Source organism: Diprion similis, chromosome 1 (assembly GCF_021155765.1).
Source record: "Diprion similis isolate iyDipSimi1 chromosome 1, iyDipSimi1.1, whole genome shotgun sequence".
Lineage (NCBI taxonomy): Eukaryota > Metazoa > Arthropoda > Insecta > Hymenoptera > Diprionidae > Diprion > Diprion similis.
The window spans coordinates 10193221-10218186 of NC_060105.1; the positions used below are offsets into that span (position 1 = coordinate 10193221).

A 24966-nucleotide genomic window follows, 5' to 3' on the forward strand; every position below is an offset into this window, starting at 1 on the left:
TTGATACTTGCGTTTTGCGTGTGGGTATACTGGGTATTGAGTATATTTAACATAACATACTTTTACGTTTGAATGAATACAGAATGTAGATGTGTAACTCGATTGCTGCACGACATAATGCAAATATTGATAATCCATTATCCTGGGATACAACTAACCGATAATGTCACTCCAGCACTAAATATACGCATGTACGATGCCATGACAGCGGAATGAAACCATTTGATAAAGCACATTGAAGAAATTTCAGAATTTTAATGACGTCATAAAATGTCAAAAGGTATCGGAAGATCATAACTGATTTCTGTACATGAAACGTTCCAAAAGTTTAATAGGACTTTATAAATAATATTCTGATAACTGTACATTGATTTCAGGGATTTCATATGATTCTAGAAAATCCCTGGACATATTTAAACGTGAATTATTTATTATTGACAGATACATTTATTGCTGATAGAAGAGTTTAGAAAAACAAGTGGTTACACCTCGAGGGTGAGTAAATGCCTTGGAATAATTACGGCTGAAGAGTGTCTCGGTGTATCGAGAAAATTGATGAGGTGCAAATCGAGTCAAAAACCATTTTCAAATTCCTCCGTACCGAAGAGGGCCGCTTGTATACGCGCCGATATTTACGTACATGCAAATATTTAGTAGAAGTGAGTATTGGAGCTTACATATTTATGCAAATGTATACAATCTAGCTTGTTCGGCTCTGTAGAGATTTCAAGTGAAGGAAATTGCATGAGCGTCGAGGGTTAGCTTCGCGTCCGTTGTAGTCGCGATGCCATCATCGCCAGATACATATTCTAATCGATATGCCCTTAAGTTCATGTAGTACTCCTACCTTTACCGACCGAGCAAAATCACCCTTTATCTTCCTGCATTAAATAAGCAATCGAACGAAAAGGGTTTCAGAAAAGTTATAATATATAGTAAAACATGTCAAAAAACCACAAATTTTTTCACGATTTTCGAGCTACGAGAAACTTTCCTGAATTCCGCACCGTCGAAATTTGAACCCTTTCCTTTCACTTGTTTATTCAATATAGGAAGAAAAAGGGTGAGTTTGCTCGGTCGGTAAAGGTAGGAGTACGACATGAACTTAACTCGAGAGTTTAGAGCGTTAACATTACTACATTTACTTACGGCAAGAGTCGTCAGCGGCGTCGAACACCTGAACCTGAGATCAACCCAAGCCAACGTTGAACGGTTTTGGAGAATCCAAACGCACTTTTGCGGGATCCGTAACAAGCTTACATTAGTTAGTCCCCCTTTAAGAAGCCATATTCGAATTCGACTCTGCATCGCGGCACTGAAAGCTTGTCAGTCCTCGACGAATAGCCGACGAAGAAGCTTTCTCAGTAGGCAAGGAAATATTTTATATGTTAACTGGAGCCGTAGGTGAGTTTCATTCTCTTTCTAAGCCATTAAAATACCTTAAATACCGGAGAATTGTAGCCAATTTCATTTAGTGCTTCACGCTAGTTAACTTCGGTACGTATTTTATCCAGATGAAAAACTTGCAGGTGCAATGATTTTCGTGGCATTGCATTTGCATTTTGGTGTAAAAGCGAGGATCTAAATGTCATAAGCTTTCTAGATAATCAGTATCTGAACATTTGTCATCATTTTCCGAACAGGCTTTCATAATATTTTGAAATAATAACAGGCTAAGTTTGCAAAAAAAAAAATTTGACGTTTAATTTTCCGAATAGTTTTGAAACTTCTATTTATTTCTTTCTTTCTTTCACGAGGCTTAAAACTGTATAAGTGTAATATAACTTTGACACAAACTAAATTTTCTTTCTAAAAAAATTCCTGAAGTTTATATACAATAAAGTCTTCTGTAACCATATTCACGTTATTCAAATTCCCAATTTTTGTCGCCACATTTTCACTGACAACCATGATAGTATATCTTCCAATAAAATCCCAAGATAATCACTGAAAAAACTCCTGAATAATTGACTGTATCATTGTGGAAAAAAACATTATTTTGATTCATCAAATATTGTTCTCAGCTCCTTTGATTTGAATGTCACTTATATTCGAGGTAAAATTTTTGTAGCTAAAGAAGAAGTATAAAATTCTGTAATCAACGAGAATGGAATCTTATAAAGCCTATTTCCTAGCTCGAAAAAAATAAATACATTCATTGCTTTTCATACTTTTCATTTTTTCATACTCCGTAGTGTTAGCATTTAAGGTACCATTACGGAAACAGCCTCCCCCCCCCCCCCCCTCTCGTTAAGTCCAGAGCTTTGTTTAACAGGATTCAGTAAAGGTATAGTGAAGCACTTTGTGTGCTCATTGCGCAAGGTGGTCGTCTGCACGTTTCAAGCTATGCGTGCTGCAGTGGGAGGAGAGTAACGCAGAGACGTAAATGAAGGTGACTTTTTTAAAACACCGAATAAGCAAGAAGAAACATTACAAGTATTACACTTACGTGAGAGAGTTACGCGCGAGGTACGATCAGGCCGATGATTTCCCCAGACGACAATTGTCCACGTATTTATCACCATTTGCGGTTCACTACGTTCGGCTTAAGCTCCGTATACCTAAAAAGACGAATTTATCGCTCTTGTGCTTCCTGTCTCCAAACGCGTAGGATTGTTATGCAGGACTGGTAGAATTTTTTTCAGAGTTGCACGTGAAACGGTAGTGATGGCACTGTTTGCACTAGAACCGCGATCAGTATAGAAGGTACCAGAGTTTGGTTGGAATCGTATTATTTTGGACACCACACTACAATCACGATGAGACTCCCAAGATAGATCTCACGAAAAGTATATCACGTCGATCTATATGATTTTCAAAAGGGGGAAGAGTGCCCTCGTTGTCATAAGTACTAGTTGTCACAAGATTCAAATCTCCTCCACCACTAGATATCAGAACGAGCGGCGCTATTGATTGAAGTTGTAGTTCAATGTTTGAATAAAATAAATGTTGTTAATTAGATTATTGCATCACGTGTAGCCTTGCAGTGATTAAAAAACTGAAATTGGATATGCGTAGTATAAGTAATTATTTTCCATCTTCTAAATATGTTTATCTCATTTGCTTTGGAACAACCGTGAATTTTCTCTAGGTTCGTAAAAGATGCATCCACAGTGTCCCATATCTGAATTGACTAAAGTCTGATAAAAAAAAAAAACTAAAAATCAGAGAGTAAAAACTGTGACAACGTTTTGCGATGTGTATGAGTGAAATTCACTATTCAGGTATTCCGATTTGTATCGATTTGATAAGTTCGTCAAACTGAACTAATGATTAAATTTTAATTTCAACTTACGAATTACACACAGTATTTTTTTATAAAATACAAATCAATATCTGGCGAGGTTCCAATCTGAGAATAGCAGGATTACGCTCAGTCGTGGCAGCCATAGCCAATCCCGATCGGATCCTGACTATTCTTCAGACCTACGCGCCCAATTTTGACAAAGAGCACGGTATGAGCTGGACCACCGACGTTGAATGACCGCGCGATAACGTGCCACAGAGTCCGTACAGATTAATCATAACTGGCCGGTTTCCCGTGAGGAATGAATGAAATTTCGGTAACAAGATGGTCGAAAATGAGCATTGGTGACAGAGAGTCCAGAGTAGAATGAGTAGCAATTGTCGATGTCAGTTTCGAGATGGACCACCGGGGGACGTCTGGCTTCCGGTGATAACGTCGACTCCGCACCATCCGCCCCTCCTTCCTCGCGACCCCGTCAATTCCTCTTCGCCGTGCGAGTTACTCCCCCGTGGATTGGTTGGCACAGTATTGTAGTTAGCAGCAGTACGATAATCAGGTATTGTATCCAGCTAATTTCCATTCCAGACGAAGGTGCACCGGAAGTTCCGGTTCCGTGATGATCCAGGTAGCAGAGCGATGAAGAAGCGAGTTCGCCTCGAAGCGAAGGAGTCAAAGGACAACAAGGAGGTGAAGACCGGGAGAGAAGGAAGGGAATCAAGGCAGCAGGACAACGGTCAGGACGCCATCGCCCTCGAGGACGAGGCCCAGAACGAAGGATTTGCCGAGTGGCTTCGATCCAGCAGCGGCGTCGAGCTGATGAGGCTCTTCGTAATCGCAAACTCGCTGGTCGTCTTCGTAACGATGGCCTGGCCGAACATGCAGGAGGCCCTCTACATCGTCAAGGATTTCATAATGGGTGACGAGTAGTGTGATTCCCTCCTCACCCTACCAGGAACCGCAGAGTCAGTGGAAGCGAAATGCTGGCGTTTATATTCCGCGGTGTCTTTCTAGTCGGCATTGTCTCCTGGTACAGCACGAGCGTTTGGAAGATGATCGACGGCTACTTCAAGGATCGATTCCAGAGTTACCTCCGGGCCGAGTACGACAAGAACCCACAAATGCTCGCCGACCTCCAGGCCTACCGCGCGGCCGCTGGTAAGAAGAGTCCATCCTTACCGACCGTCGTCGCGCCAGAACCGGACATCACCGAAGCCGTTCGGGTCTGCTCGGCCGAAGTTTCCCCAGCCAGTAACAGCATGGATCAGAGGGAAGGATTTTCGGACGGTGAAAAGCAGCCGGAAACTGCAACCGCAACCGAGTCGCCTCTGATGGTCGAGAGGAATGAGAGCAGGAGAGTAGATCACGCCGACGAACAATTGAAAAACGATTCCACGAAGAGGAGAAAGGTCAAAGAAACGAGACCGACGAGACGTAGGTCCATCGAACGAGGGCAGCCCGCGAAGAAGAGGCTGAAGACCATCACCCTGACGGAGAAGGACTTCGCTTCGGCAAGGGTCAAGGTCACACCTAAGGACTTTGCCGAATTTGATACTAACGAGAACGCCGTGGAGAGAATTGAAGACGAATCTCACGGCGTTCTGGTGTCCAAACTTCCGTTCAAACCTAAAGCGGATATCGGAGAGCTTCGAAGGGTTTCGGAGGAGGAGTTCTGCCCTCTGACCTTAGAGGACGAGGTCTCCTGTCAGGAGACCAAAACTTGGCCTTGATGCTTGATTCGCACGTATGTTAGGATCTTGAACGAGTATTGTGAAATTTTTGCCATTAAAAAACCATTGGATTTAAGTAAACCGAAACAATTTCAAGACACTTTTTAATTTGTCGCTGAGATTCCTAGATCTGACCATCGTCGAATCGAGAACGAGAACTGGGTAAATTGTTTATAGCGTTATGGTAGAAAGTTGCCTGTGTATAATATTTGGTTAATATTTAATACCGGTACTAAAATTATCGGACGAGAAATTAACTTTCCGTCTTTAATTATACACATAAAGTCAAAGTGGAGAAATTTATTTTAATATATTGATTAACTTGTTCCGTTATGGAGTCGATTATAGGCACGATTTCTATGAATGCAATTGCCGGCCAAACAGGCTGGCTTGACCCTGATTGAAGCGGTGTGCATGTACCAGGAGTATCAATCGCCAAGATATCTTCTGTCTGGCAGGAAATCCATCACTCGTCGCAATGTTATGTCTGATAAGAAGCAATCCACCTACACTTTTTACCGTTGTTAAGTGGCTCGAACAATTTTTATTAATTCAATCTCCGTATTTAAATAACGTCCCACCACAGTCAACAGTTTTAGCTTTTCGTTTGAAATGATATATTCCAAAACCTGATTCCCATGTAAACATGATATATTAATATTAATGTTTCTGTTTGTTGTTGTCGGCGTTTTTTTTTTTTCTCGGATAAATGATAATTATAGTTGTATTTAAACATCTTTGATATGAAATTAAAGTGTCTTCGAAATTTCTAAGTCGAGAGTGTCTGTATGATTAATATAAATAAGCGGATAATATTATGTCGTATAAAAATAGACAAATGATGTGTATAAATTAGGATATCGCATCATTTAGGAGAAAAAATGATAAGCCTGACGAAGTTTATAATAATGGCTCATATAAATAACAGCTCAACGGTAGAAGTGGATCGAATCGTGCCGGATGAAAGTAAGTCAAATGTCAAGTAATTGTTCATCTCGTTGCAATTCTGCGCTATGAATTAGTCAGCACATGGTAGCCTTTTACACTCACACGTTACGTAGGTGTAGATCTCAACTTACGTAGTCGACATGCGCGAGTCCAATAAGTTGTTGGTACTTGGTCCGGCTGTCCTTTCAAACGAACCGCCATAATGTGTTTGTTATCTAACCAGGTTGGGGGTCCAAGGACAGGTTGGCCAGGTGCCATGCAGGCTGTTCATAAAAGACTGTGTTTCGCAATGCCCTTTATGCAGAGTACCAAAGGCTGCAAAGCGCCCAACGCACGCGACAAAGCACTGATTTGAAAAGAAATTCGGCCCTGCATTCTGACAACAATTTGACAGCCATTCGCGATTCGCATTGTTGAGTTCAACGATCACATGTACAAATACTTCGACAGACGAATGAGAAAGTGTGGAATGGGAAAATGAAAACTGTGCAGATTGAAATAGAAGACGGTTACCCGAACTTCCACAGTTTTATATCTATTCTGAGGAAGTAAGTTGACTACGTCACCGGCTTTTTTACTCGGATGCTGGGAGATTTTTTGCTAGACTACTGAAGCCACAGTAGAGTTGTAAATGGCTGACCGCAGCTCGCGTATCGTGAACTACTTTTTTATAACATGGCACGGAGATACGGTGGCTTGATGAATTACGTGGGAGAAAACTGCAAGCGTTTAAAATTCGGTGCATCAAGTGCAGTCACTACACAAATGACTAAAAACGTACTTTTTTATAGTATAATCACAACGAGGATAAACCTCATGAACTGGAATCCAGTTACCATCCTGAACGACTTTCATTTAGCTTAACAACATAACGTATGGAAGTAAACAAAGACATAATGAGTAACTTCATCTGATTGCGGGCCTGTGTAGCCAAAACAATCAGCAAAGTACAACTACCTTGAAACGAAAGACTTCTGAAAGACCTGCACATCTGAATTGAATGCTTTGTTTAGGTTTTATTTCGGCAATCGATTAATCTGTGAGGCACAATTCTTTGATAGTTTAAAAAAAATCAGCGAGATGCCACTAGTTCGAAAAAAGGTTCAACTGCTTGGTTGTACAACAGATTACACCATTCATCGAGAATCTGTAAGATTTTATACAGGTATAATACATACGATTTGTGGATAAGTCAGATTATAACAAAACTATGTAGAAATTCGTTCTTTTACAATATCTATCAAATTCTGAATTGAAAACACGCCCTCAACTGTGTGAATAAAAAATATTCACCAATCATCAACTTTGCCCAAAATCATTCATTACAATTTGTTTGTTGAGCCTTTTTTTTTTGATCTATCAACATTTGAGGAGTATATATGAGAGCCAAAGTGTGACAGATTTATATTATCTTATTTATTTTTACGATTAATACCTATTGAAAATCTATTTGCATGCTATGGTGTGAATACACTTCATTAATATAAAAGTTCCTTCGTATTACACGCCTGAGATAGCAAATCATTTAGACCACTGCCTGGTGCATTACAGTTGGAAAATATTACAGCCTTGTGCGTAGGCCGTAGTGAATTAAATCGATACCATCTAGTTCTAGATCATTAGTAATTTCTATCATTTGCTACCGTGATCAGCCACTGTCCTTCAATAATGTTGTCGTAAAGTATTATGAAAAGAACAGTTGTCCGTCTATACGATCTAACCAGAGACAATGGTAGTACAAATCAGAGTCTGTACCTAACGTTTGGTTACAGTTACAAACTGGAAAGAATTGTATCGAAGCCCTTTTGAAATGAATATTGTAACCATTAAATGATCTTGAATTTATTGTTAGTCGTATTCGCCGGTAGCTTAACAGAGATTTATTATGACACGGTGTAATTAAGAAGCAGGATATGACGTTTAATCTTCTAAGGATATTCAAATCCCATCGCTATTTCCTAATCAAGGCGAAATACGAAATATCAAATGAAAATTTCGTCATCCCGAATTAGCAACGATGTAAATTCGAATGCAAAATTAAACAGCGATCAGCGCGCATAATATCGTGACAAATTTTCAGAGCACATGGGGTCTGTATTTAAACAACTACATTCGATTAAATTGGCATGTCTAACGCTATAATTTGCGCCGATTTACTACAAAACACGACAAGGCTGAAGTTAGTAACGTTAATGTATCAAAACGTTGAAACAAAAATCACTATTTTCAACCTTTAAAATACCCGAAGAAGTTGAATGTACAAAATCTAACTATGAATTTGTAATACTACGCTAAAATTTGACTAAATTCCAAGTAATCCTAAACTTGCAAAAAAACAACTTTTCCCAAAGTTGCATCACATTACGATAACGTAACAAACTTCAGCCGATGAAACACGAGCATCAAAAACATTCCAAACCAACTTCAGCTCGATCGATTTATTCACCTCAACCGATCACGTGAGCGTAAGACTGTCAGGCCGAAACCAAAACTTTTCAAAAAGACTCGAAGATATCGAACCACATCTGAAACGAATGATCCAATTTTCCAATTTTCAGCGCACATGACTAAAGTCGCCAACCAGTTGATCGTCGTTATCCATCTGTAGTTCCCAAGGAATTCAACGCTGGCTTGCGACGGGTCGCAGGTAAATTTCGAGCCGGGATTTTGGGCCCGGACCCCGAGACCCGGGGGGCAGCATTGTTCGGGCCCGATGAGGGGGCGGGGAAGGCCGGAGTCGAGGCATCGACCTAACCTTAAAGCGAGCTAAGGGCATGCGTATAAAACTGGTACAGACCTCGATTATGAAATATCGGAGTGGGGCTGCGGTGGCGGATCGAGGGCCAGCTTCATCGGCGAGGAAGGACGCTCCGTTGGGCGATCGGCACGCACCAGGCTCTCCACTTGTCAAAACATTCCAGTCCTCATGTAGCCGCACAAAAACATCATATTCCGCGTAAGGTGTCGCGATAATGCGGACCGATACCGAACGGTTTGGAATTTAAGCGATTCCCGCGCAACTTTCCGGGGACTTTTTTCAAACTCGACACGACGCGCCGATTTTCGAATAAGGCGTGGATTCCCACGGAGTTGGAAAAAGAATCCTTAATCTTTCGGACCGATTTTTCTCGCCAGAATTTTCAAACGACCCGATAAACACCAGCCACTAACTCCAACCGATGTGGTAGCGCTTGACCTGCCTAACGAACGACCAATCGCAGACCTGCTAGCTCAAGAATGTCGGTTAGAAGCACCCACTATACACGCCACCTGCCTCTCTCAAAGCAAAGACGCAGACTGTTGCTCACCCAACTTTATACATACCTACTCTCGATCACTGACCGTTGAAAGGACAGATCCCTACATGCCGTTTTGGGACCTCTACTCGTACAGACGGCTCACTTTATGATGTCACTTGCGGTATAGATGGTTTTTGAGAAATTTCGGAAAAGGCAACGCGAAACGTTTGCCAGATATTCGAAATTTTGCATCCGCAAAATATATTTTCTTTAGTGATTTTATCGAAATAGTTAAGATTTCTCAGTCAACAAGATCAGCTCTAGTGTTTGGCTGATCGTGAATAATTCATTGGTAAGGAATTATGATTACGTTCGACGAAATATTGTAAAATCGTGTGACGTAGAAAGTAACTGTAGAAATTTCAAAAAATTCAAAAAACTTGTTCGGTGGTAATAAAACGTTGAAAATACTTAACGCATTTTTTCGAAGGAGAGCTGAGGAATCAGTTTCGAAAGTTGAAATTTCATTTTCATACAATTTTAAGCTTGGGCATCGGAAAAACACCAAATAAGAGTCCTTGGATCTCCAAATTTTTGATATTTTGACTTTCGAAAATAAAAAAAACCGGGAAATCCAATCATTTTCCATTGTGATATAAATTTCATTCACATACTTGACCGTTCATTATTTGACATCCTTATTACTTAGGTGTTTATTTTTTTCAAGTTACCAACGATAATCGAAAAATGTCCAATTTATAGGTGTTAAAATCAACCTGACCGAGTGTACTTGGAGCTTCGCTACGCCTGACGGTATTCTTTTGAACTCTGGTGCGGTGAAGTACAGCAAGTTGCCAAGAAACTGGGGCCCAATGAGAGTTAAATTTTTTTCTCTTCTTTCCGTAGATCATTTCATAACAATTTTTATCCTTGAAAAAGAGAATGTAATTCTGAACCTGCGAGATCATGTGTGCACTTAAATTTCGATCGATAATACATTGATTGTGACATACCATTTCAATTATCTGACCACTGAACTTTCGGTCTTCCATAAATTAAATAATCATATGAGGTGATCGGAGATGTATGAAAGATTATATTATCAGAGACAGCATTTAATGGAGTCAAAAAAACAAATGGAACCCATTTAAATTATAAAGTGATTGAAGAAAGAAAAATTAAGATCGCGAAGGACTCTATTGAAAATGGATAATTTTCAGACCATTAATTAGCCTTGGACAGGATCTATCGAGAAAATAAATCCTGTCCACTGAATTCTCTGTAATTAGTCTGTGAAATGTTTTCGGTTCTCGTATTGCACACATTGTGTCCAAATCAATAATAAGTTCAATTTCTCTATCTATTTTACTATTGGAATGCCATTCAACTATTTGCACAAATGAGTATGAAATGGAGACAACCACTCCATCATCCAACTGTATAACAACGAACTGATTACCAATTTTGGAATTGCAAGTATAACGATCTTCTTCCCCTCAGCAGTATTTTTATTATTTCAGCACAAGGTGCAAAATCTGGGATGCAATTTCTTTCAAACAATATTTTTACCGTCACCGGTACAATCCTCTGTGCAGAGGTCTTTCCGGTGTTAAATCGTTCTATTTTACGCATCGCATGTGTGCGTCATACGTTGGAGAATCAACTTCATGTACCATAGTAACGTACGTACACCCACGTATTAAGTTATTATGCAATAGAGGCACATGAAACGATGCTGTTTTGGTAGATAGTATCTCTCATTGTCAGCATCCGTCAACTGAACAACTAAATGAAAACCATCCCTCCGAACGATATCGACAGTACTGTAATCGGTATTTATAATACTCGACAATGCTGGGTGATGAAAATATTTTGCAATCTAGGGTAAAACCACAATAGCCATTCCGTATATTAACACATCAGGGAACAAACATGGATTCAGAATAAAGTCCCTGGGTAACAAATTCGACTAAGAGTAAGAAAGTACTGTTCAAAAATTGACAGAGACTTGTAAGCGAAAAGGCAAATGCAGAGTTGGTACAGCCAACCAGAACCTCATGATTATTGAGTCCCAGGATCGTACGTTGAAAAAGGTTGAGATACATGCCCAACCCGATAAGATGAGTTTATCACTTCCGCTTGTGTGTGTGATAGAACCAAAACGAGAATAGAAAAAACGGAAATTGAATAACAGCAAAGTCGCCAATGCTTGTTGGAAATGAGCTCAAATAATTGCCACAAAGATCATTTAATCGGCGTGAGCGGAAGTCAGCCGAAACTTCAGCGTGCCTGCTCCATGTAGACGAATTGACACACTGACTAAGACGTTGACTACGTGGACCCGAAGAAGATGTTTGAATGGTTAAAACTGTAACTTGTTGCTGGTCGACGTGCAGCACTCAAGGTCGTTGAAGGAAGCGGGATACTTATTGTATCAAGACTCGTTAACCGACCGCGAGATGTTCGCCTCGGTGACAGTCGTGATAGTTGACCACTGAACAGTGGCCAGTCAGTGTGTGTCCCATCAGTGATCAGTGACGACGAAGTGTGATCTGGAATCCCCGAACTCGAAGTGATCGTAAAACTGTTCTTAAACCTAGATTTGGTGCTTCTCTTCGTGTCAATTACCAAGCCATGTGTCGCAAGCACAAATACTTTCTCATGGACGTGCAATTGGTTCACCTCATGACGTGACGATGGCGGCCCTTGTCAGACTCAAGAGGGGTAGTGTGCAGCTGCGGCACGCCGCTCTCGAAGTTAGGGGTGGGTCATTAATCTCTGACTGCTTCATTTTTTCAGATAGTTGAGAATAAGTCTGGGACTACTCTCTTATCTTATGCATGGTCAACATTGAATATATCGGTTTCTCTCGTTTTGACTTATCAATTTCTATCAACTTCGATACATGGCACACCTTCAGTGTTCTTGTAAATTGAAGGAAACATCAGATCGTGGAAAGTTCGGACTCTGTAGTTTCGATCTTTGATCGGTCAAGAAATAAAAGGTCCATTCCTTACGTGTAATCGTGAATACGGAGAGCGTAAAGAGCAGATTTTACTCAAAACTACAGAAAAAGAGGATCAGATCAGGTTTCTGGGTAAGATATATTTCGTGAGATGAAAATTTACTTTAGAAACAGTGAAAACCACTGTTTGCAGAGTAAAATCTGTTACATTTATAGTAAAAAATAGATTTGACACGATCATTTATTACCAAAAATCTTGATATGTCCCATTTTTCCTGCAGTTTTGAATAAAATCTATTTTTTTCTTATAGGTTACTAAATCACACTCAGAGTTCGAAATTATAAATCTAAAATGAAATAAAAATTTAACTCCAAAACAGCGACTTACGAATTTGAGACCAAAACCCTATGAAGTTTAATACGGTAATATGAATTTTCAAACTTGTTACGGATTGTTTCAAAATACAGATCAAATTATTCGAGCAATATAAATTAGCGTGTACCCTTAATAAGTCAATGTTTACAAAATAGCGAATAAATTTGTTCCCATGACATGAATCCAAACAATTTTTCCATATTCTTACGATAACGTTGTACAAATTATCTTAAATTTTCAAATGACATGGAAATATTGACTTTTCTTCCAACAAGTAAACCAATTTGATTAACTAGTTTCCAGGCAATTATTAAAAATTATCAGACACGTTTACGAATAATTCATAGTTCACAAGAACATAACCGAGAAATGGAAATGCGTTGTAACAAAGTTTGTTGGAAAACAATAGACTTTTATCACAATTCACTTCCACCAGCGGATACCTACGTACCGGATACTTAAAAGTGTCACAAAAATTAGAACTTGACGTGCAATACTTTGCAACGTGATTGATCGTACATCTATCTGTATGACGAGTCAATGAATATGAGGTGGATCACAAAGTACGTCATCTGGTCTGCAGTAATAGAAACTCCATCAATCGTCATGAAGAATAATTTATTCTTCGATAGATTCAAAAGGCGTTGGTGATATCTAAAAATCAAAATATGACCAGATACTAACGTTGAAACGCAGATCTGTAAGACGCTCTTAATTATACATCCACTCGACAAAAAGACGTGCAGTCTTGCACCGTATCAGACTCTAGGCAAATACCTGATGTAATTGTATTCAGATTCTATTAGCTAAGTTGATTGAAAAAACGATCAGTTTCCAAACGAGACAGTGACTGCAAAAGGTGCAAAAAAAGCGATAGCGTATGCGGAGTATATAAACGATAGCTGCAGAAAGAGCATACGTAAATATTATTCGATGTGAAAAAAATCTTCATTTGTATGACGATCTCTAAGCAGGGATTACGGTAGATAATAAATGATTGTTTTAGATAGACTATAAACGTAGACCGAGGAGTCACAAACGCAATGTGTGAGTATTGCGAATACGAAGAGTATAATTTATTCGCTGAGTATATTTGGCGATAATAAGCTACGTTGTCGCGATACTGGCGCCATACAGAGTCCAGATAAGAAATTTCTGTGTCACTTGATGAACTCCGTAGTGAAAATTTCGGCCCTCAACTCTGTGAAATGGCGGAGTTCGTGAAGAGAGGAAGTGTGCACCTTGTCAAGTGTGGCAGTATCCAAATCAAACAGGCTGCTAAAGAAGTGCGAGGTTTGTACCCTTAAAGCCACGAAACGAGTATTTCCTTGACAGTGATTCGGTTCATACTTTCGAGCGGATTCTATGCGGATAAAGCGAAAAATAAAAAGGAAAAAGGTACGTCCTGTTCGATGACTCAAGCGAACGTGTCCGCAATCAACGCTCAATTTGACACGCATATACGACATTTTGGGTCTTGAAAAAAAGCAAGATAGTTTATATTACATGGGTAATTATTTGCAAACAAGAAGATTATTATTGATGTCGAAACAATGATTCGAATATCACCGTGGTGTCCGAGCTTAAAAGGACATAGTAAAATACGACGTCCTATGACTTATGTGAAGCACGAAGCAACTGCTGAATCCAATCATTAAGAAAAATTTCTGTTTATCCGTGAATGAAGAATATTTACTTTCACTGCAATTGTGTCGTGACTTTATTTATTTATTTTTTTTTTTCATACATCTATGTTATAATTATTTTACAATTCTGACGATGGTTTCAAATTCATTTTATTTCTTTGTCTACGCGATGCCTGTGTATTTATTTTTCGCAGAACATGCCAGAGTATCATAATTGGTAAAAAATTAACCGACACAACCAACGAATGATACTTAAATAGATGAATTTTCAAAATTGGATTATTTCAGTAAAATATTAATTTCCGATCCACTAATATAGCCACCATTTTGTTATGAATAAACGAATTAAGTACGCCAAAAGAATTTTTTATAATTGCTATTATTCAGCTTGAACAAAATTCATCCGCACTTTGCTGATTTTGGCATTAAAATGCTGTATCACACCTACGTCATTGATCCTAAGAGTACGTACACCGAGCTTGTAATTCCCTGATATAATTAAACAAGTCATGATTGGAGATGCATCAAATCGTTACGGTTAGTTGCAATTTTGATTTTATGTTCAAACCTTCTTCCACATGATATTCGAGCGAAAGTTAAAAGTAAAATAAATGGCAGTCTGAAACGAGATTTGCTGAATTTCGAATGGCAATAGCGAAGTAAGATCGTTGAGAAAATGTTGCGCAATACAGTTGAACAATTATCAGGTATGCAAATAAATGAGAAGGTCACCAGTATCCGAGAACATCGGGTTCGGCGTCTACTTGAGTTATCTGCACAAGATCAAATAGTTGTTTTGTGTACGTTGTGATAAGGAAAAGCACGGTTAGTTGTCATACAGAGACAAAAGAATCCAGCTTCGATCAAAATTTATGCGTTGCAAAATGTTTCAAGTTATAGGTTCACAGAATATGCCGAAACTATAAATTTTTAAGTTTAATTCAAGATTGTCAAAGAAATGGACGATCTGCTATCGACGAGTTTCATAAATATTAACAATAAATTGAGATATTAGCTTCTAACTGTCTATGATAACATAATACAACTGTGGTCCATTATAGATCACTACTGAGTGTATTTACTTTATCATAAATTGGTCAGACAATTATCAATGTAATTGGCAAAATATCTACAAATCATTAAAATAATAATTTCATCATTAGATCATCTGTATTCATAAACCAAAATAATTATACAAGTGAATTCACCAAATTTTTTTTTGAAGTTTTGGATCAAATACAGTTTAAGGTAATGTAAAGTCACTTGAGGTTATTTAGAATTAAATGAAGTCAAGTTAAGTCTTTAAAATCCAGATGTAGGTACACGATGTATATTCACTAGACCAGTAAACACTAAAGTTACATCATGTAAATCCATCTACTAAATAAGGTTCATCGAATGAAGAGTAATTGGATTAACTGAAGTTTCACTATGATCTTACCAAGTATCAACTTTGTCTGAGTCGATTGAATTAATCGCAAAAAGTCTATTTTCTGCCACCCTTTCTTTCGGTAATATCGGTTCGACATCACCATGATGGTACTTTGCCATGTTCACATAAGATCAATAATAATCAGATTTGACTGAATCATCACCGGACACAAACTTAATAATTTTTCAGCGGCAGTGCGAGCGCGACACGCAGTCGCGGCTCTGGTTGCCGTAGGCTATGCCCTTTGCGGAGCCGTAGAAGTCAGCGCCTCCGTAGCCCTCCTAGCAAAGCAACCAGACAACCATGCAATCATCGACACGTCGTGGCATTGCAATATGCTCGTTAATATCACAAGCCGCAATAAAACCGAAGACCACGAAGTCATTTCCATGGAGGTAAATGAAAATAAGAATCAGAACCACCCTATCCAATGTCCGGTTGACCAATCATCATGCCCCATGTTATATTAGCCCGAATCCGATTAGATCATCGAGTGAAAAAAGGTTTATTCTTCGATTAAACGTAACCATTCGAAGTAATTGAACTACGTAAAGTCACAGGTTCAGTATACAGAAAGGATAATACATTAAACCATTGACGTTGGGTTTTCGGGCATCATCCAACGAACCTGCGAAGTCGAGAGCTCCAATGTTTCCATATACTTTCGCCATTTTTAATCCACTCGTCTAAATTATTGCTCATTATCTCTTTCGACCATAACTTCTGCTCCATTACCCCTCAATGCCTAGCATATAAATTCCAGTTACTGCAAGAGGAGCACACGGAGTCCATTATGCGCGAAGCATTCCTCTGGGGTCAGGTAGCAGGTCCAATTCTAGGGGGTTGCCTAGTCTGGGGTCGTTCTGGACCCTCTATCGTCTTCTCACGCGCTGTCCTCAGTGCTTGTCTGGCCTCGCTTTTGGTGCCCGCTGCTTGGAAAGCACCATCACACGTTGCACTCAGGTTGTTCCAGGGCTTGTGTACAGTAAGTATCAAAGGACATATTGCATATCAATGACAACAGCATGAGTGACGTGAATTCTAAACATTTGTACACCCCCAGGGTGCCACAATGCCCGCAGCTCACATGTTGGCGATGACATGGTTCAAGTCGACGCACAGAAGTTGGTACTTCTCTTGTTACGCGGGTAAGTAGAATTTGCTCGGCTTCAGCAAGAGGCATCAAAAAGTTATAGATTGTCGAAACCTCAGTTCTCTCTCTCTGCTTTCATCACAGCCGTAAGCGTTGGCTATTGCCTTATGGGGTGGATTGGTACTGCAATGGTTCGTGCCTTCGGGCGCGACTCTCTGTGCTACGGACTTGCCATACTCGCTGTCTGCTGGTACTTCGCGTTCAACCGCTGGGTTAAGAACTTCCCAAAGTCTTATCAGCACGACACAAACGTGAGATAATGTGTTATTTACACGTATATTATATGGTCTGTACCTCGTATAATACGCACAAGACCTCACCTAAATTTTTCATTGATGTCTACTCATTTTTCGAATTCCGATTAAAGTTCCTAGTACGGGAGTAAATTAGTGCTCAGTTTGAAACTGAAAAGTAAGACTTCCAGGATTGATGTATCTCGATGCCGAAATTATTCTATCGAATGATGTATTTCAACCTTTTATTGATACGTGATAACAGGCAGCGGTAATCCCATGGGGAAAGCTGTTGAGATCCGTTCCAGTCTGGGCATCTGCAGTGGCAACAATGGGAAACCAATGGGGTGATGCGACCTTGTCTCTTGGGATGACCAAGTACCTAAAGCGGATATACGGCTTTTCCACGGCGAACGTAAGTGTTGACCATTCAAAGTCATTGTTAAAATTTGCTTCGCTCGATGAAGGTGCGATAGATCAGATACCAGAACCGTAGGATTTCTCACTTATCTCGTGTTTTAATCCCGACAAAATCTGCCTCCAGGACTCAGTGCTCACTACACTACCGCACATAGGGCACTTCATGGCTGCACTGACTTGCGGCCTCCTCGTAGACCATGTCCGAGAATCCGGTATGGTCTCAACAACCACTGCCAGAAAGTTGGTAGTATACATGGGTAAGTCAGGAATGGTGACTGAGTTCTTTAATTATAAGTCATTGCGAAAAATCCCAGGCTTCGTTACTTCAGAAGATGAATTCAAGATGGTCCGTTTCTATACGTCGAATTAGACTGATATATTTTAACTAACCATTATTCCAAAATGAAATGTTCGTTCCTCGAATCGTTGGAAGCAGTAATTGATTACATTTTTTCGGACGATGGTACCCATGAAAGAATTAACCATATTTGGTACCACTTGATCAAATGCATCGTCGATTGACAGTAAAAATGAAGAGTAAGTTGCAGCTGGGCCAAAAAATGGATGAAGAAATTAGACAGATTCATTTCAGAAACATGTGAGACACATCGAGTTTCACTAGCAGTGAAATTTTGGATCACTGAACCCTACAACTAACATTCCATTTATAAATCACAGTCCATTCTTAAAACTGGTGCTAAATACCCTAAGACGAGGTGTGATGTCTATTTCAGCACACTTCGTACCTGCTGCCCTTCTATTTGTGGCGGGATACGCAGGTTGCCAGGCATTGGGTGCCGCATGGCTCGGGATCGCAGCCCTCCTGGTCTCCGGAACAGCCCCTGCTGGTGCTCTGGCTGCAGTCGCTGATTTAGCGCCTGAAGAATCGCCAGCGTGTGCAGCAGCTGCGTGCGCTCTTTGCTCAACCCTTGGAGCGGCTGGACTTCTAGCTGCCAACTACTTTGTCACTCAGGCAATTCACGGCTCAGTAAGTAGATCAAATCAACGATATGTGGATACTAAATAATCTGTTCTTTTACGATAAAGACTTCTTTACACAATTGAAACACTATAATCCATATAAACGTGTTAACAGATTGCAGGCTCTTGGAGGTTGGTTTTCGGGGTGGCATCTGTGGTTCTATTTTCGACAGCGGCGGTCTTTTTGGCACTTGGTAAGGGGGTTCAGCAGCCCTGGATCCCGTCAGTTGCCAGACCGAAGAGTCACGACGTGATCTACGAACAGGATTCTCTCGAGCTTGACTATGAAGACGTCGGAGTCCAAACGGAGCCCTACGAGCTATACGAGGCCTACACGTTGACCGAGGATGTGGAGAGCGTAAAGGAAATGCCTAGATCAGCCTCAGTCCATTCGAAAGCTTCAAAATTATCCGTATAAATAACACGTTCCAACATTACAAATCTGCTGATTCTCGTCACGTATTTTAGCGGATTTGATTGCTCGGGTCCTGAACGTGCTTTTTGTGTTCTTGACAGACGTTTCAAACCTTACAGCTTCTTCGCGGTTTGAAAACGTTAGATCTAGAAAGTGTTGGGCCGATTTCAAGAGAGAAAAATAAGTAAGTGAAGTGAAGTAAAAAAAAAAATTGACATTTTTAAATTTGCCTTCAAACTCAATATCAGCCGGTCATGGTCGAAATATGTGTTCCCTATCTAAAACCACGAAATACTCGAAAAATCACGAAAGTGACATAATCCACAAACCCTCCAAGTTTTGTATCCAACTTTTTCTCGTATCTCTTCTAGTGTCCGAGATATTTTCCTGGCACGATTAAAACAGACCACCCTGCATAGCGATGCACGTCTAGGTTTTGTCTCAGAGAATCGTATCTTTTTAACAGCATTCGACCCTATTCCTCGAACAAGTTTTTCTTGTTCTAGTATCACAAAACTATCCAAATTATAGTCTAGGAATTTTCTATGAATTTTTGTAGACTGATTCGTTTTTTTCCCTTAAAAATTGAACTGAAAATTGACTAGAAAATTGTACCTTATACAGCAAAAAAAAGCACCTCTTACGTCATTGCCTTCATGTCAGTTGATTAATTAAATTTTGTCAGTGTAAATTTTGTACGCAACATGTGGAAAATAATCTGTCTAAGACTTCCTCAAAACTTTTTAAACTTCGGAAAATTATTCTGAATTGAAAATTTTTACGGGCGGTAAATAAGAATTGGAGAAGTATGAGAGTAGGATAAAGATAAGAATGGACAGAACTGTAAGGTAACGATGTTTTAAGAAAAATCTGCGTTATTTGTCGAAGTTATTCAGCAGCTGCGAAATAAAGTTACTCAAATCTACATGGTAAATAAAATTTTATGAAAGTCTAAAAAGCTAATACTTCAATCGAGGATACAGATGGTATGAATACCCTCGAATAAGGTCGTGTTTCCGAAAACCTCGCCCACATATATTTTTAACTAAAGCTGTTGATTACTCCATCTTCAAACCTAATTTACGTACGACAGGAATAACTTAATCCGTTACGGGCGATAAAAAAGAGAAAGAAACGAATTATTATTGCTCAGGGTGAATTTGAACAATTGTATAGGAATCAATTTCGAAGATATGAAAGCAAAATTGGTAAATTTTCAATTTCACGTTTTATGCCCAATAGTGAAGACTACTTGCCAATATATACAACTTAGAGTTCTGACATTTGAACTAAATCACTGGAAAATACCTTGATAAATATTTACAACCATTAACAAACATATGCCTGTTGGCCAGAAAATGGTGAAAATCGTTTGATTGAATCTGGTTTTACAAATCTCTCAAATTCATCATCACGTAGATTGTATTTGGTGCATGTATTCACCCTACACGGACCATTCATATTACAGAAACATTACAAAAATATTACAACCGTAATGTTTTACGTTTCTGTGAATATTTAAGTCAAATTCTTGTGACATAGAAGCAAAATAACGTTTTGCACGGAAATGTGAAATTCATCATGTTTTGTTAAGTATTCATCCAACGTTTGAGTATAATGTATTGATAATATTTCTTCGATGTTTTGCGGTTGAAAAAAATAAATATTTATAAAAACTCATCAGGATCATTCTAATTCCAGAATCGTTATTACATCTGGAGACATATTGGAAGTTTTTTTTTTTTCGAGAGAAATTAAAATTACTCAGGTATTCAATTTTGGGGCTCATACCTTGAATCCTGTAGTTCCTCTGGTTCGAAATCCACCACGCTATCATCAATTTCTGCTAAAATCCTCATATTTGCCAACAGATTCTTGATAAGTCCGGCGCAAATCGAATGGGGATGTGCCATGATTGCTCATCGGGGAATGTTGGTGAATTGGTTTTATCGGAAACACAAAAGATTTGATTAGCTGGAGTAGACAAAAGGCTCGATTAGTTGAAGCAGTCAAAAAGTTTGATTGACTGGAATAAACAAAAAGTTTGGTTCCCTGAAACGAACGAAAAGTTTGGCCACCTGAAACAGACGAAACATTTGGTTAGCCGAAGCAGAAGAAAGGTACAAATAACTGTAACAGTTAAAAAGTTTGGTTAACTGAAACAGACAAAAGGTTTCATTAGCTGAAACGGGCAAACGATTCGATCAGTTAAAACAACCGAAAATACGATTAGCACAATGACAAAAGTGCGTGCACCGACAAAGACAATGTCGTTCGAGTAAAGACTAAACATTTCACGGTATACTTACAACGACTTAGTTCGTTGCCCTGAAACAAGAGAAAATACAGTTATTAAAAATATTCTTTCATACACCTCAGATATGTTCTATAAATACTTACGTTAAGATTCTTCACCATCACTGTACACTGCACGATTTTTATCCCCGTGACTTGACCGCCGACTTGCAAATGCCGCACTTTCTCTCAGAACCAAAAGGTATCAAGTCAACGCGCAATATGCACAGTCAAATTGAACTTGAAAACTCAGTTGTTCCGCGTAACAAGATTGTTTGAAAAGCTGAAGGCTTAACATATCGAGCGTGATTTACTTTTCCTTATACCGTTTACGAAATTATCAAGCAAAAGAGGCGATCGATCGATTCGCATCACCAGGGTGACGATAATTTTGCTCAAATATAATTCCTTGACTATGCCCTGACATTTCTCGTCAAAACATTCAGAATTCATTCAGACATTTTCCCACGGAACTTGAATTAGGTAATGTTGAGCAGTTTTTACGACTAAAAGCTCCAGAAGTTCTGCACCTTGAATATATAAATTTGGATCGAAAAAATACATGGTACTGCTTCGTTTCACACGAATAATTAGAAATTGCACGATCCCATTTCCGAAAGTTAACTTAACTGAGTTTACGAAGCATAGCTGAAATTTGGAAACGATTCTTTAAAAACAGCACGTTTTTCTTCTTTATGCCCAATCATATCTCCCTGACGTTTTCCTGACTTTTCCCGATGAAGTGAATTCCCGGTTTTCCCGGTCCGTCGCCACCCTGACTCGATCACTGGATCACTCGACCTCTCGACCACTCGACCACTGGGTCACTGGATCACTCGGATACGGGGTTACTATCACTGGATCACGCGATCACTGAGCCACTGGGACCCTCGATACGTTCGATCCCTCGATCAGTCCGCAAGGGAACATCAGTAATTTCCGGCCCACATCCACAATCTTCATTGTTTCTCTACTAGTTATCCGTGTGTCGTATAATAGTAATAAACGCCTTCCAACGCACCCCCACGACGGAGAGGCTACAGGAGGGTTACAATTGCAGCAAAAAATTGACAAAAAAAAGTTTACAGTCGCTCACGCGAATCTTATTGTACGCATTAATTGAAACATAGGAAGCCTAGAAAGTATCGTCTGCCACCTAAATTCCACGACAAAATTCGTCTTCCACCCACATAAGTAAGTGCGATAAAATATTTAAAGAGCGCAAACCTGTGTAAGAACCTGTATGTATATACACGACGCTGTTTTGAGGTGTATATGTGCGGCACTGGCGAGGCGTTGGGATTCGCGCTATCGGACAGTCGGTCCGCAAACGTGACAGCAACAAGACAGTATATGTAGGCTTGGCCAAGAAAATTTCTCTACATTCATTTTGCTGTGATTTTAATAATTATTTAAGTTATTTATTCCTTTCGACGACCCTGTTGGGCTATATATACATATATTTTTGAATAAAGGATCAAGGACCGACTATACGACGATCGCCAAACAATAAAGCCCAGATCAAATCACCAAAAGATAAGTTATCACAAAAAAGGGATTTTTATCCAGAATTTTATCGTTCTTTTTAATTATTTATTATTAATTTTGTATTGCTGTCTCTTTTTATTTATACTTCTTTATACTCTTATTTATACTTATTTATACTTTTATTTATATTTATTTGTATTTTTATTTATATATATATATCCATTTCTTTTCATATGTTTATTTTATTTCATTATTAATTTGAGACAGTATATTTTATAATTTTAACCTCATAATTTAATTTATTAAATTCGTTACATAATTGGCGCCCGAACAGGGATAATTATGTAACGAATTTAATAAATTAAATTATGAGGTTAAAATTATAAAATATACTGTCTCAAATTATTAATGAAATAAAATAAACATATGAAAAGAAATGGATATATATATATAAATAAAAATACAAATAAATATAAATAAAAGTATAAAGAAGTATAAATAAAAAGAGACAGCAATACAAAATTAATAATAAATAATTAAAAAGAACGATAAAATTCTGAATAAAAATCCCTTTTTGGTGATAACTTATCTTTTGGTGATTTGATCTGGGCTTTATTGTTTGGCGATCGTCGTATAGTCGGTCCTTGATCCTTTATTCAAAAATATATGTATATATAGCCCAACAGGGTCGTCGAAAGGAATAAATAACTTAAATAATTATTAAAATCACAGCAAAATGAATGTAGAGAAATTTTCTTGGCCAAGCCTACATATACTGTCTTGTTGCTGTCACGTTTGCGGACCGACTGTCCGATAGCGCGAATCCCAACGCCTCGCCAGTGCCGCACATATACACCTCAAAACAGCGTCGTGTATATACATACAGGTTCTTACACCCGCAAGGATGAAATTGATTACAATGCTTCATTTTATAGTAAGAAACTCAAGAATAATAGTCAACCACCTAAACTATACATCAAAAGTAGTCTTCCAAGTCCATGAAGCTGCTCCAGGCACGCGTCTACGATGCTGCATCTTTACGAGCTGCCTGAAAGACGATCATTGCTGTTCTGCATGTTGAAAGATTGTCATGAAGTTTTTTTTTTATATTGTACATTTGTTCAGTGAAATAATTTGAACTTTGGCGGATAGTTATACTAAATCTTTTACCATGAAAATCAAGAGTTAGATATATTAATGAAATTCTATAAAATGCTTCAAATTAAAACAACAATGTTTTAGTATGACATTGATCTTTGATATCAGAATTGTTGATTTCACCACCGTCTTCTTCGTCTGATTGATCTGGGTTTTGTTCTGTACTTGTTTTTTTACTTGTAAATATATGAATATAATAATTTGTTAATGTCTAGATAATAATTTTTACATAACTTTTTTAGTTTTTTTCTTTATTCACAATACCTAGACTTTCTGCTGAATTAATTGTTATGTCATCGACGGATTTAATTGAACAACAAGTTTATTATCTGATTCATTTCAACCATAGTCAGTAGGATAAAATTCATTCGGTTGCGGGAGACAAGCATGCCTCCAAAGATTTTGTAAATTTTGATTTGAACAAAATTTTCTCCGGCTGACTGTGGTTGGGAAAAGTCAGATAATAAATTTGTTTCTCAATTGAATCCACCGATGACATAGCAATCAACTCAGAAAAAAATCTAGGTATTATAAATAAAACATAAAACATTATACATAAATAATTATTTAATCATTACTACATTTTTATATTTATATATCTACAGATGAAGAAATAAATACAAAACGAGACGAAGACGCAATGCTGAAATCAATAGTTCTGATATTAAAGATTTCAATGTAATAATGGATGAATGTTCATAGAATTACCTTTGTCAAACAAAATGAGCATACGTTATACAGCATGCACATTTTAAATATAGAATTCTTTCAAGTGAAAATCAATAAGTAATTTTTTCACCTTAACTTACAACTATTCAATAAAAGAATAGACTGAAATTTTGGGAAATGACGGTGTAATATTACTTCGGCTTTGAGATTTCCGAATATTAGTGCGGATTTTCTCGGAATTGATCCTTAATGTCATTGTAAAAGATTGTTTTTCTTATCGTAAATCATTTTATCGAATTTCATCGATATATTTAAGTCTCGATTTTAACGGTAGAAGATTTAGTACAACTATTCACCAAAGTATAAATTAATATACTAAACAAACATGTAACATAAAAAAAAAACAAAAAAACTTCATGATAGTCATTCGACTATTTCGAACAACAACGATCGTCTTTTAGGCAGGACGTAAAGATGCAGCTTCATAGGCTTCGAAGACGACCTTCGTTGAATCTTAGAGCGGTTCAAATAGGGCATTATTTCAGATTTCGCTCTCCACTAAAATTTTTGTACT

The 24966-nt window shown here is 38.4% G+C and overlaps 4 protein-coding genes across 6 annotated transcripts in view; 3 read left to right on the plus strand and 1 right to left on the minus strand.

The window, feature by feature from the left end:
* The window catches only part of LOC124410409, a 110561-nt gene extending 101368 nt beyond the window's left edge, over positions 1 to 9193 (minus strand). The window contains exon 1 of the mRNA XM_046888766.1: positions 8720 to 9193. The gene's annotated coding sequence lies outside the window, so the exon portion shown is untranslated. The remainder of the gene's footprint in view (positions 1 to 8719) is intronic.
* On the plus strand, positions 1281 to 4174 carry LOC124410457. 2 transcript variants are annotated; one of them, XM_046888843.1, is made up of 2 exons: positions 1281 to 1404; positions 3833 to 4174. In XM_046888843.1, exon 2 carries the CDS (start codon positions 3884 to 3886, stop codon positions 4172 to 4174), a length of 291 nt encoding a protein of 96 aa, XP_046744799.1. In that variant the 5' UTR covers positions 1281 to 1404; positions 3833 to 3883. The 2 variants fall into 2 exon arrangements, with proteins under 2 accessions (XP_046744799.1, XP_046744807.1); XM_046888851.1 differs by lacking the exon at positions 1281 to 1404 and adding an exon at positions 2357 to 2469.
* Positions 4225 to 5120, plus strand: LOC124410440. Its single transcript, XM_046888816.1, has one exon. It carries the CDS (start codon positions 4225 to 4227, stop codon positions 4972 to 4974), a length of 750 nt encoding a protein of 249 aa, XP_046744772.1. The 3' UTR covers positions 4975 to 5120.
* A 2451-nt stretch (positions 9194 to 11644) lies between the features above and the next one.
* On the plus strand, positions 11645 to 18862 carry LOC124410431 (sialin-like). Of its 2 annotated transcripts, none has more exons than XM_046888804.1 (9): positions 11645 to 11924; positions 15770 to 15975; positions 16344 to 16565; positions 16644 to 16728; positions 16818 to 16984; positions 17232 to 17381; positions 17511 to 17643; positions 18121 to 18374; positions 18483 to 18862. In XM_046888804.1, the coding sequence occupies exons 1-9, from the start codon at positions 11858 to 11860 to the stop codon at positions 18783 to 18785; spliced, it is 1587 nt and encodes a 528-aa protein (XP_046744760.1). In that variant the 5' UTR covers positions 11645 to 11857; the 3' UTR covers positions 18786 to 18862. The 2 variants fall into 2 exon arrangements, with proteins under 2 accessions (XP_046744760.1, XP_046744750.1); XM_046888794.1 differs by lacking the exon at positions 11645 to 11924 and adding an exon at positions 13557 to 13795.
* Positions 18863 to 24966: the final 6104 nt, after the last annotated feature.